This window comes from Prionailurus bengalensis, chromosome E1, assembly GCF_016509475.1.
Source record: "Prionailurus bengalensis isolate Pbe53 chromosome E1, Fcat_Pben_1.1_paternal_pri, whole genome shotgun sequence".
Classification (NCBI taxonomy): Eukaryota; Metazoa; Chordata; class Mammalia; order Carnivora; family Felidae; genus Prionailurus; species Prionailurus bengalensis.
Window position 1 is genome coordinate 54,597,345 of NC_057347.1, and position 12,693 is coordinate 54,610,037.

At 53.1% G+C, this 12,693-nt stretch overlaps 1 protein-coding gene and 1 long non-coding RNA gene across 6 annotated transcripts in view; one reads left to right on the forward strand and one right to left on the reverse strand.

Moving 5' to 3' along the window:
* RAB37 (RAB37, member RAS oncogene family) overlaps nucleotides 1-12,693 on the forward strand; it is a 56,027-nt gene that overhangs the window by 39,264 nt on the left and 4,070 nt on the right. Inside the window, exons 2-4 of one of the 3 annotated variants that reach the window (XM_043585194.1) lie at nucleotides 4,789-4,899; nucleotides 11,191-11,301; nucleotides 12,347-12,388. In XM_043585194.1, coding sequence (XP_043441129.1) covers nucleotides 4,789-4,899; nucleotides 11,191-11,301; nucleotides 12,347-12,388 — 264 coding nt within the window. Of the gene's footprint in view, nucleotides 1-4,788; nucleotides 4,900-8,279; nucleotides 8,370-11,190; nucleotides 11,302-12,346; nucleotides 12,389-12,693 lie in introns of those variants that run through there. The other 2 variants (XM_043585195.1, XM_043585196.1) reach the window with 2 other exon arrangements.
* Nucleotides 1-12,693, reverse strand: part of LOC122485870 — a 20,014-nt gene continuing 7,321 nt past the window's right edge. The window contains exons 1-6 of one of the 3 annotated variants that reach the window (XR_006297973.1): nucleotides 8,261-8,372; nucleotides 6,329-6,556; nucleotides 1,959-2,246; nucleotides 1,609-1,647; nucleotides 394-640; nucleotides 1-203 (exon numbers count right to left, since the gene is read on the reverse strand). This is a non-coding gene — a long non-coding RNA (uncharacterized LOC122485870). Of the gene's footprint in view, nucleotides 641-1,608; nucleotides 1,648-1,958; nucleotides 2,247-6,328; nucleotides 6,557-8,260; nucleotides 8,373-12,693 lie in introns of those variants that run through there. The other 2 variants (XR_006297971.1, XR_006297972.1) reach the window with 2 other exon arrangements.

The window sequence follows — 12,693 nt, forward strand, 5'->3', positions numbered from 1 at the left end:
ACAGAGCCCGACGCGGGGTTCGAACTCACAGACTTCGAGATCATGACCTGAGCCGAAGTCGGACGCTCAACTGACTGAGCCACCTAGGCGCCCCTACAGTTTATTTAAGCAGTCCCAATTGCTGGATTATCTGTGCTTACAAATGCTGCGATGAACATCCTTGTACACATATCTTGGTGAACTTGTGCACTAAAGCCATAGAACTGTTGAGACAAAGGAATTTGTATTTGTAACGTCAGTAGATATTGTCAGTTGCTCTTCCAAATGCCCCAACGTATGTTCCCACCAATGGTGTTAAGTACGAGTGTTTGCTTCCCCAACTCTCAGCCAATGTTGACCCTTATCATACTTTTACCAAAGCATTATATGTTATATTGATTCAGAGAAACATACCAGGATGAAATATACTGAGAGATGTTTAGTTCAAGGAATTGGCTTTCGTGACTCTGGGGGGCTGGCCTGTCCAAAATCTGTAGGGTAGACTGGCAGGCTGAAAATTCTCAGGGAGAAGCTGATGCTACAATTTTGAACAGAATTTCTTCTTCCTCGGGGAAACCTCAGTTTTGCTCTAAGTTCTTTCAATTAATTGGATGAGGCCCATCCAGATTATTGAAGATTTACAAGTCAACCGATTGTATATCTGTAATATATAATGTGTACATCTATAACATACCTTCACAGCAACATAGAGATTCGTGTTTAATTGAATAACTACATGCTATAGCCTGGCCAGGTAGACACATTTACACACATTTACACACACACACACACACACACACACACACAATCTATGCACTCATATTCTTTGTTCACTTTCCTACTGAGATTTTCTTTTGAGAGCTCTTTACCCTACTACGTGTATTAACCCTTTGTCTGTCATACATCTTGCAAATATTTCCTCTCCATCATTTCTCATTTCATTTTGGTATCTTCTGTCAACCAGGACATTTTTATGTCTGTACAGTCAGATCTATCTATCTTTTTCTTTATGGCATCTGAATTCCCTGTCTGATTAAGAAGGTGGCTCAGAGTCAATTAGGAGCCATGGTAACCACCCCATTCACCTAGGTTTTCTAAGTGTTCCCCTTGAGTCAGGAAGTCACAGGAAAGCAGAGCGCTTAGGCAACATTTGCCCAGCTCCCACTGAGAAGTGTCTGCTGAAGTGTGATTTAATGTCAGGCCCTGGCTTTTAGCAAGAGTCAATAGAGGGGCACTTGGGTGGCTCAGTCGGTTGAGCGCCCGACTTCAGCTCAGGTCATGATCTCACAGTTCGTGAGTTCGAGCCCCGTGTCAGGCTCTGTGCTGACAGCTCAGAGCCTGGAGCCTGCTTCGGATTCTGCGTCTCCCTCTCTCTCTGCCCCTTCCCTGCTCATGCTCTGTCTCTCTCTGTCTCTCAAAAATGAATAAACATTAAAAAAATTTTTTATATAAAAAAAAGAGTCAATAGAAAAGCTATAGGAAAAGCTTCACCTTCTCTGCAAAATCCCAACTCTTCCATTTTGTCACTAGAGGCCCCTCATATAAGAATCCACATAAGAGATTCCTCTCCACATCGCATGCCGACAGAAAATACTCATTGAGAAGACTCAGGCAATAAATACTACATACCCCATCTAGCTTCCCATTTTGTCGTGGATGCCAGGAAATCTAAAAGCAAATGTAGGGGCGCCTGGGTGGCGCAGTCGGTTAAGCGTCCGACTTCAGCCAGGTCACGATCTCACGGCCCGTGAGTTCGAGCCCCGCGTCAGGCTCTGGGCTGACGGCTCAGAGCCTGGAGCCTGTTTCCGATTCTGTGTCTCCCTCTCTCTCTGCCCCTCCCCCATTCATGCTCTGTCTCTCTCTGTCCCAAAAATAAATAAATGTTGAAAAAAAAAAAATTAAAAGCAAATGTAATGCTCAGATATAGGGACAAGCCAGGTCACTCTGGGGCGGAAGATTGCTTCAGGCGGTATCATTACCTGGCCTCTGGTGTAGGCGGGTTTTGAATTCCTCAAATTCCTTTTGGAATGGATGGAGCCAAATACAAACATAAACCAACTGACTTAAGACAGAACGGAAACACTTGTCTGAATAGTGGCAGAGTTGGCACAGAGGTCTCTGTTTGAACCACGATTCATTAACATTTTCACAAATGCTTCAGAGGAGGGAAGGTGCAATAGAAATTCTGGATCCAAAGTTGACATTCAGCTTCTCCAAGCAGTGAGATTTGGGGCCAACCTGGAGAATCTTCAGGAAAATCCTGGCAGCTGTTGAGTGAAGAGAATAACTCCATAGTGTATCTAAGGTGATGGATTTAGGCAGCCTCATCCATAACGTTTAGAATACAAATGGAGGGGCGCCTGGGTGGCGCAGTCGGTTGGGCGTCCGACTTCAGCCAGGTCACAATCTCGCGGTCCGGGAGTTCGAGCCCCGCGTCAGGCTCTGGGCTGATGGCTCGGAGCCTGGAGCCTGTTTCCGATTCTGTGTCTCCCTCTCTCTCTGCCCCTCCCCCGTTCATGCTCTGTCTCTCTCTGTCCCAAAAATAAAAATAAATGTTGAAAAAAAAATTAAAAAAAAAATAAATAAATAAAAATAAATAAATAAATAAACTTAAAAAAAAAATAGAATACAAATGGACACCCATAGACCACATGTCTCAATATTTTATTATTCTAAATGCAAGCTTAAAATGATTAAATCAAGAGGCACCTTGGTGGCTCATTCAGTTAAGCGTCTGACTTCAGCTCAGGTCATGACCTCGCGATTTGTGGGTTCAAGTCCCGCCCCGGGCTTTGTGCTGACATCTCAGAGCCTGGAGCCTGCTTCAGATTCTCTGTCTCCCTCTCTCTCTGCTCCTCCCCAGCTCATGCTCTCTCTCTCTCTCAAAAATAAATAAACATTAAATTTTTTTTTTAATTTGATCAAATCAAGTGTATCCTATCTTCCTACTTCCTACCTTGACACATATATCTTCCTCCCAACCAAGAAGCCAGGTTTGAACATAGGATTCTCAGAAGTTCTGCACCAAAACATGGCGGCAGCATCCTGCCCCTGCCCCCAGACAGGATTCAGCAGGACCTGAAATGCTGAACCTTGTCACCATGAACCGTGTTCCCACCAAACCGGAGAAATTCCCATTAAGATGGAAATGTTTTCATATGAGGAGAGAAGAAAGGGAAAGGAAAAGGAAAAGAATAAAGGGGAAAAGAATGTCAATACGTTATATCCTTTAATAAATGAAGAAGGTGGACATGAGCGGACTGAACCTTTACATTCTGGAATAGTCTTTCTAGGAAGCCCCTCTTCAAGCCTGAGGAAATTGGATTTGAGATGTAAATTATTATATTGTTTTCATTTACTTGTTTTTGAGAGAGAGAGAAAGTGCAAGTGAGGGAGGGGCAGGAAGAGAGGGAAAGAGAGAGAATCCCAAGTAGGCTCCACACTGTCAGCATAGAGCCGGAGGTGGGGCTCAAAGCCATGAGCCTCAAGATCATGCCCTAAGCTGAAGCTTAACTGACTGAACCACCCAGGGCCCCTGAGATGTAAATTATTAAAGCCACTGCACACAAGCAAATGGAGCCCTTTAACCCAGGAGGAAATAAAAGCTGAATCGAATTTGGTTTGGAAATGGGTATGGGGGACCACAAGTCAGGGGACATTCAAAGTCAACATCACAAACAATCCCATGTTTGCCCTGCTGCTAGCTCAGTGCCACTGTCAGAGCCAAACAATGTTGGGACCATGGGTCCAACCCCAGGAGAACCTGTCCATCATTACACTTTTACATTTTGGGGTTTTTATATCTTTATGGTTTTACGAGTCCAGCTAAAGTTGGCATCTCTTAAGCCTTTCCAGTGATCTTGAAGGGTTGTCTTTGGAAAGTAGCTACTATCCATTTTGAAACTAAGGCATTTACCCACTCATTCATTCATTCATTCATTCTTTGAGAGCTTGTCAGTCCCAGGCCTCCAGGTGCATGTATATTTCCTGTCTGTTGCTTATGATTTTCTTCCAAATATAGCACCTGACCTCCCAGGCTAATTCTCCCCACTGCTTCCTTCATGTACAAAAGTAGCCAGGCCCTTCTTTCTGAAACTCTGTTTCCCTTGAAATGCTGTGTCTCCAATGCCCTGCTCCATGACCCAAGTATAAACTCTTCCCAAGGCATGTCTCCAGACATTCTCTTCCGAGAAGCTGGTGCCAAAGGAAATTACAAGTGCAGGGATTTTATTAGGTGAAATACTTATGAAAGAAATCGGGTAGGAAGCTGGGAGAGGTGGGGAGAGCCCGCAGATCATGAAGCAGGTATGACCCCAAGCGAAGGAGAAAGGGCAGGAAGGTTGTGTGAAAGTCTCTGGAAGGATCCGTGAAATGGTGAGGAAATCCTCAAGCCAAATTCGGCCGTTAGGGGAATCTTGTGGCTCCCAGTGACAGACCTGCCTCAGTGCCCCTACCATACCGTGCCTTTGGCTGGGAACTGCCTGTAAGAAGCACGTCCTCAGTGCAAGCACACTGTGGGGGACCACAGAGAGCACAGTGGGTGTCAGTCAGTATGCCCTCTTGGTCGGAAGTCTGAGAGGCAAGTTCTCACGGTCCCTTCAGATATTCATCAACATGGGGTGACAAGGTTTCTCCTACACTTTCATGCCTCTTCAGTGACTTTGATAGGAAATCAAGAGTTCTGTGTGTGTGTGTGTGTGTGTGTGCGCGCGCGCGTGCATTAGAAGGAGCTTGCTCTCACAGCCACAATGGCATCTCAGAAGCCCCATGCACACTGCAGACGCTCACCCCTCTCTTGCTCCCTTTCAGACCATCCTGGTGGGTGACAGCGGTGTGGGGAAGACATCTCTGCTGGTTCAGTTCGACCAGGGCAAGTTCATCCCTGGCTCCTTCTCGGCCACCGTGGGCATCGGATTCACAGTAAGCCCTCCCAGACTCTGGGGCCCCAGTGTGTATCTGTGAGGGTCCCAGCAGGAAGCAGGTGGACACTCACATTGGATCATTCAGGGAGGTTTAACAAGAAGACTACTTACCAAGGTGGAAGCAGGGTGTTGGGGAACCAGGAGGTATGGTGCAGTGGCCGTGCATACACAGGGCCTCCACTCCAACCCTAGCCTAAAAAAATGAGGGGAGGGAACCGAAGCCAGAGCTCAGGGACACAAAGCTTCATGGAGAGAGCTGGCCGGCAGGACCTGTGACCCTCAGTGGAGGAACACGGCAACTCATGGTAACCCTCCCAGAGCTACCCCAGGATACAAGTCAGCTCCCCCCCCTACCCTGCTCTCCTCCTGTTCCCACATCTCCTGGGGCTCCCCTTTGGCTGAACACAACTGGAAACTAGAAAGAATGCCTCCTTTTTTAAGTTTATTTATTTATTTTGAGAGGGGTGGGGAGAGAGAATCCCACGCAGGCTCCGCGCAGTCAGCATGGAGGCCAACGCAGGGCTCGGACTCACGAACTATGAGATCATGACCTGAGCTAAAATCAAGAGTCAGATGTTTAACCGACTCAGCCACCCAGGCACCCCTAGAAAGGATATCTTGATATAGATTGCTCAGGTCTACTTTCTAGGGCAATAAGAATATGGAGAGGCAAAGGGACGGCTTAAAATTTTAAGCACAGTCCAAATTTAACACTGTCACATGGGTCCTAGGGAGCTGGCAGGCCAAGGGTCAAAGTTCTGTTTTTAGCACTCTGTCTCTTCCTGGATCTCCTCGGGATCAGGATAGAGCAGGGCACAGGGCCTGTAGGACCACACTCGGGACTGGGATGGCCACACTGGCGGGAAGAGAGAAGGGGAACCCCAGAAACTAGGCTTTCTGGTTGGGTCACAGCAAGGAAGTCGAGGACTCATGGTGGCCGGGATTCAGAGTAAAAAAGAAATGAGAGCCTGGCCAGAGAGTGCAGGTTTCTCCCATGAGCAGGCTCCAGAGTGCTGGGAAGGGCAGGGCTGAGTCCCAGGAGAGCAAGGCTTCCCAGACAATTCCTGAAGCCTTGGACCAGGCTGCCACGCCAGGCATCCCCCACCTCAGGCCCATGCCCAGTCTGCCCCCCCCGCACACAAGGTCAGGGGGAGCCCTCACAGCCACCAGCCTTCTCCCCCACTCCGTGCCCATCCTTCTGCCTGTCAGACTCAGAGGGTGCACAGTGGGATGAATGTTGGTGTGGATGCGGACCTAAAGACTGTGACTCACACCCCACAGATGCGGAGGGGTGGGACCTCCAAATTTTGCCACTAGCCTGGTAAGAAAGGCTAGACGACTGGCCCATCAGAAGGAAGAAAGTGTGTAATCACACTGAGAGCCCAAAGCAGGCGGAGACAGGACAGATCTGGCTCTCCCAAACCTACCACAGGACAAAGGAGGATCTTGGTTGAGCCAACAACACAAACCACAGCTGGAAGTTAGAAGCCCTCTGAAGGCTCTGGGGGGCGGGAGGCGGGGGTCTCCTTCTTTGCCTCCTCCAGCTTCTGGTGGCTCCTGGCGATGCTCGCCATTTGTTGGTTTGTAAATACACCACTCGATCTCTGCGTCTGTGTTCACATGGCCAGCTTCTCCCTGCGTGTCTGCTCCTCTTCCTATAAGGACATCAGTCATATTGGATTAAGGGTTTACCCTATTCCTGTATGACTTCACCTTAACTAATCATCCCTGCAACAACCCCCTTTCCAAATAAGGTCACATTCTGAGGGACTAGGGTCTGGGACCTCAATAGAGGCTTTGAAGGACACCCGTAACAGTGTGGTTTGCAGTGGAAGGTGAGCGAGGGCCATGTCACTCACTTCCTTTCTCTCATTTCTCCTCGGCCATTACCCTCTGGCTCTGAAAACGTTTGCCCCTGCGGGGTTCTCGTGAGCCCTCAGGAGCTTAGAGCCTGAGACACTGAATGGACTGGGGTTGTATTTGCAGCAAGAGACTCTTGCCTCTGAATAGCAGGCAATAAACGCACATCTGCAGAGTTCTGATCCCGTAGGTGGCTCTCTGAGCCCCACCCTATGTACACAAGAGGTTATGGCAAGCCCAGCTCCAGAAAATAGCTCTGGCCAATGCCAAGACTCACAGGGCTAGAGGAATGTGTGCACACAGTCCCCACCAGGCCTATAGTCACCCATAAGCCACATCTGCCCCTTGCGCTTTACCCCCAGCACCTAAGTCAAGAGGTACCGATGCCCTTCTCCCCCGACACAGCCTTCGGTCAGTCCCGCTGTAATGCAGCCACCCAGTTCCATGGTAAGCTGTGGGTGCTTGTGCAGAATGTTGGCACAGGAGTAATTAAGCGGTTAGCCCCTGAAGCGCAGGGCAGGGCCACCCAGGCCACACTCCCACTGTCTGCCACCAGGAACTGCAGGATTCCTGGGTTGTCCTTGAGACTGCTCAAAATGATCCACGACTCCATGAATTCATTTACTACTAAATATTTAAGGCCTGCTCAGGGACAGGGGCTAAGGAGCACAGGTGAATAGGGCCAGCCCTGCCTTCAGGGGCGCCGAGATTGGGAGGTTTGGGGTCGGGGGAGGCTTTCCCATGCTGGAACATTCGGGGCACAGCCCAACAGATCAGGGAGAAATGAGAGGTGATCTGTGCTAAAGGGTCAAAACCCTAGCACCCACCAGGGGCCGCGAAAAGCCACAGTTGTAAATGTGATGCAAGGTGAATTTCGGTGGGTAAATAAAATTACATTCAGAGGAGCTCGGGCTGGGGTGCATTAGCAAAAGCAAAACTGCCTGTGCGCTGTGCTCAGAATGCACGCCTCCTCTCAAAAATCGTGCCTCGCTGCACCGGGGCCTTCCCAGCCCACAACCTCACCCCCACCCCAACCGCGACCGGGGGACGCCGGTCGGCCGCCAGCTGGCCGGGGCTCGGGCGCCCCCTGCAGGCCGCGCTGTGCAGCGGCAGCGGGAACCCGGGCGCGGAACCCCGGGTCGCAGCGCTGCCAGACCTAGCGCTACAGGCTAGGTTTCCGGAGACGGCTCCCTGTGGGAACCTAGCCCGGGCAGCCTGCGACCTTTGGGGACCGGTCCTCGGGCTGGATTCGTTCCACGTCCTCGGAGCACGAAGCCGGCCCAATTTGCTCGGGGCACGCCTGCCCCTCTGGCGCTGACCTGTGGTTGTGCGCGCCCTCGCGAGACAGCCTGCACCAGGCAGGTATCTTCGGGGTGGCGAGACATAGGGAGGAGCCTGTGGGGGTCCGGGCTGGGGCGGTGGAGGGGGGAAGGATTGGGTGGAGCCTAAGGCGGGGAGGTCCCGGCACTGTCCCCCGCCCGCCACCAGTCCTAGCTCACCTCTCGTCCAGGAGACGTGACGGGCATGTCTGGCGCCGCTGCCACCCGGGATGGAGAGGCGCCCGAGCACTCCCCGCCCTGCAGTCCGAGCTACGATGTCACGGGCAAGGTGGGTGGGCACTGTGCCCAGTACTGGGGACTCCCCAACCGGCTCTGAGGGCCAGCCCTTCCCACGCCCTTTGCCCTGAGACCCTGGCCCAAGCCTCTTGGCTGGCTGCGTCTGCGTTGCCTTCAGCCCTTCCCCCAGGGAGCCGGGTCTCCCGGAGCAGGGAGGAAGGGTGGAGACTGCCGACGTCTGGGCTGGCTCAGCGAGGGTGGGAAGAGGAAGGTCGGAAGGAGCGATTGACTGCCCACACAGCGACCCCAACCCAATTTCCTTCTGCACACCCCGGGCGATATGATCTCCCGGGAACCCCATGCCTCTGCGTAAAGGTTAAGCGCTCAACCCTCCTGGGCACAGGCATCCCGAATGCTGGGAAATAGGGATGCCTGGAGACGCAGAGAGGACGCCCCCTGGCGGCGGAGCAGTTGTCGTTAACGCCCTTTTCCCAGCTAAGCTCTCCCCTGAGACTTAACATCCAGTTTCAAGGCCTTAGGCCTGAAGTTCTTTAGGTCCCCAGCTGCCCCCAAGCCGTACCCCTTCCCTTTCCACTGCTGCAGCCATTTCCTCCCGCCTTCCTCCAGGAGGATGTTGCTAACCAAAATGCAGGCCCACCTGGGAATTTTTAGAACCTGAGAAAGATTTTGTTGGTTCATCACAAGTCCCCCATGAGGGAGCTGAAGTCAGCTCTCTGAGGCCGGTTTCCTCTAGAGAGCTGCCCTGTTACAGAAGCAGGTGAAGGTGGAAGACAGACACCTCCCCACCCCACCCACCCCACCCTGGGGCGCATGGCGGAGGCAGGTACCTAGAACTCTGAAAGAGGTGCTGAGGGAGCCCAGGGCTTCCAATCTTCCTCTGCAAGTTTGGGGATGAGTGAGGGCTGCCCTGCCTCATGCTGCGTGGCCTTGAAAGAGACCTGCCTCTTTCTGTGCCTCGGTTTCCTCCCCCACCCCCACCCCAGGCTCATTCTCACCAGGAACTGAGGCCTCCACCCGCGCCCCCCCCCCCCCCCCCCCCGTTGTTTCAGGGGAAGCCAGTCTGTAAGTCACTTACTCACCCAGAGCCGTTAAGATAGGCGTCCTGTGTGGGCTGGTGGCAGGAAATGGGCCCCTGTGCCTTCAGGGGAGGGGGAGCTGCTAAGGGCCAGCCCCTAGGCTGGTGGGGACCACCTGACCTCCTGGCCTGACAGTCCAGCTGGGCCATTTGCCAAGGAGGTGGCAAGGCTGGGCAGCTGTTTGTGTTTGGTAGAATTGCCTGGCTGGGTGGGTGGTGGTGGGCATCTTTTGTTTAAGGCGGTCGTGATCTGTAAAGTATACTGGAGTCACCCTCCCTCCTCCCCGCTCAAGGGCTAGGATGCAGAGCCAGGGAGCAGCACAGGCTCCAAGGGCTCCCCAGCCCCCAGCTCTCCACCAACCCCCCTCCGCCCCACCCCCCTCCCTGGGCCAAGCAGCATCTGTGGAGAGTTGACCCCTGGCCTCCAGCAGCCTGCTTCCCCCAGGCTTGCCCCAGGAGACTGAGTGCAGGCCAGCCTGGGAAGAGCCTGGCTGGAGCTCCTTGGACCCAATTAGAGGGAATGGGGGCCACAGGCAGGCCCTACCCAGCCCTGGGCTGCTCTTTCCCGAGTCTCAGGCAGTTTATTGGTCCTAGGCGTTAACCAACTCTAAAGAGGCCTCAATGAAATCACCCTTTCTCCCTTCTTGTCACCGTGGAAACCATGCCACAGAAGGGTTAAGAAATCTTCCTAACGTCCCTCAGTAGGCCATTTAGAAGCCAGGACCCCAGCCTCTGTATCCCTTTTGCTCAGACCCTTTACCTTTCCACCAAAGCTAGCTAATCCCAGTACATCGAGCCCACAGCCAGAAAAGCCTCTGGGCTCCGTTGTCAAGGTCAGAGCCTCAAAAGTAACTCAAGCCTAGTCTATGCTCAATCCTTTAAGTATGTAAGCAGCCAATTGGGAAAGTTCCAGCATTAGTCCAGACCTCTGGTCTCCAAGATTGAGGAATGACTGGACAGAGGGCTCCCTTCCCCTGCCCCCACTTGTCCTCAAAAGAAGATAGATGAGCAGTGACTGGCCAAGAATAAAGGGGAAAGACACACACACCCCCACACTCCCTCCCCTACAGGGACCCGGGGATGCCAGTTTGCCGCCATTTGTCCCACTGGAGAGGTTTCTGCAGAAGGAACTTCAGATTCATTGTCTCCCCATTTCAGTATCAATTTCAACCCTCCCTAGTTCATGCAACCCTTTTGTAAACATTAAATGTCATTAGAAAATTCCAGGTAAATGTTGTGACAAAAAAAAAAAAACAGCAGTCGTAATTTTAGAATATGCCCTTGCAAATGACAGTGCCCTCCCCCATCAGATCTGATACCCTCCCGTGGGTGGGAATCCCTGTCCAAGGTATTAACACTTCCCTTCTGGGCAGTATAGCCCCATCCACCCAGGCTCACACATGCAGAATCCACACTGACAGAGAGGGAATCCCAGCTTGGTGTGGCAAGGGGAGAATGGGGCCAGAGTCTAGACCATGTAAGTGTGGTGGTCCTTTGGGGCCAACAAGCACAGTTGCTCACCTGTTAGTGCTGATGTCTCAACACAGGCTTCCAGGAAATTGGGTGAGGACAAGAGAGTCAGAGGGAGGGCCTGAGAAATGAGCGGAGCCAAGGAGAGGCAGGGTGAAGGCAGCAGCGGGCTTTCCAGAAGCAGGTGCCCCTCAGTGCTGACAGCATCCGTCCCTGGCCCTCTGCCCCTCTTTCTAGGGCCTCTCTCCCTGGATGCCCAGAAATTTGACCCAACTCCCCATTAACTGCCTCTGCCCCCATCTCTTAGGTGATGCTTCTGGGAGACTCAGGCGTTGGCAAAACCTGTTTCCTGATCCAATTCAAAGACGGGGCCTTCCTGTCCGGGACCTTCATAGCCACCGTCGGCATAGACTTCAGGGTGAGGTGGCTGTAGGCTCCTCCTGCCAGCAGCAAGCCAGGGGGACCACAGCTCAGGCCCAGGGTGCTGTCCTCTCCTTGCCTGCCCTGGCTCCTCAGAGCTGCTGTGGCTCACTGTCCAGAGGGCACCAGGGACCACAGAGGTGGCCAGGTTCAAGGAGTCTGGGCATGGTGGGCTCCTTGCCCACCTATAGGATAAGTCTTACAATTCTGCCCCAGAACAGGGCAGACACATCCCAGGGTGTGAGCTGAGTTTCCTGGCCTTCGGTCCCCTTGCTGTTTGCCCCCTGAGCTGGGCCCTTCTGGCAAGGCCTCAGAGGTCTCTCTGTCTTTCTGGAGTTCCCAGAAGCACAGCACTACATTAGGTTGAAGAGCCGGGCTGGCCCTGTGGGGAGAGAGCAGCTCATCAGGCTCCCTCCCTCTCGTCTAGAGGAACCCATGTTTACAGATCTGCAGCAGGGACACAGCACAAAGGTTCCGGGAGAGTAAGGTCTAACCCAGGCTGGAGGGTGGGGGGAAGGAGGCTGTGCAGAGGCTGGGTGCCTCCCTCCCAATGGGAGGAGAACTGAAGCTTCCCTCTGGAGAACGAGTGAGCAGCTAGGGGAAAGCAGATTCTGCTGATCGAGCCTCTGTAGTGCCCAGGATGCTGGGGGGGGGGGGGGGGTGGTTCTTATCTCTAAGGGCTCGCCTTGGCAGGATGGGGCGGAGCTCCAGGAGAGACCAGTGGAAGTGGGAAAGAGGCGGGGGCTCCCCCAGTCCTGTGCTGCCTGCTGAGGTCTAGGGAGAGTCAGGCAGGTTCTTGGGCTCCGGCCCTGGCATGTTAGCAGACAAGTCCCCAGAAGGGAGAACTGTGTCACGGGGATATTTGGAGACAGGGTTCTGCTGCCCTGAAGAGGTGATCTGGCTGGAGATGCCTCCCGGGCTCACCGCACCCCCTTCAGCCCTGGGGAGCCACCAGCAGGATGTCTGCTGCTCTGTTGGATGCCTAGGACCCCAGCCTCCCCTGCTTTCCAAATCCACCCTCCCTCTGCCCTTTTCTCTTTCAGAACAAAGTGGTGACTGTGGATGGTGTCAGGGTGAAGCTGCAGGTGAGAAGGAGGCTGCCGGGGAAGGAGGGTGATGGTGGAGCCCCGCCCCTGCTCCTCACCCAAACCACAGAAGGCCCCCAGCCCTGCCCTCCGCCTGGGGCAATTTCCTGTGGGGCCCAGAGGAAATGGCTTTTGTTTGTTTGATATTTGTTGAAAAAGCAGTTCCCAGCACCCTCTATCAAAGGCAGCTCCACATGCCTTCAGACAAGCCTCGGCTTGCTCCAGCTCCCCCCACCCCCCAACCGCCAGTTTCCCAGGCCTCATTTGCTCTAGGAGACAGGACACCCCCAACCCCTGGGCTAGGG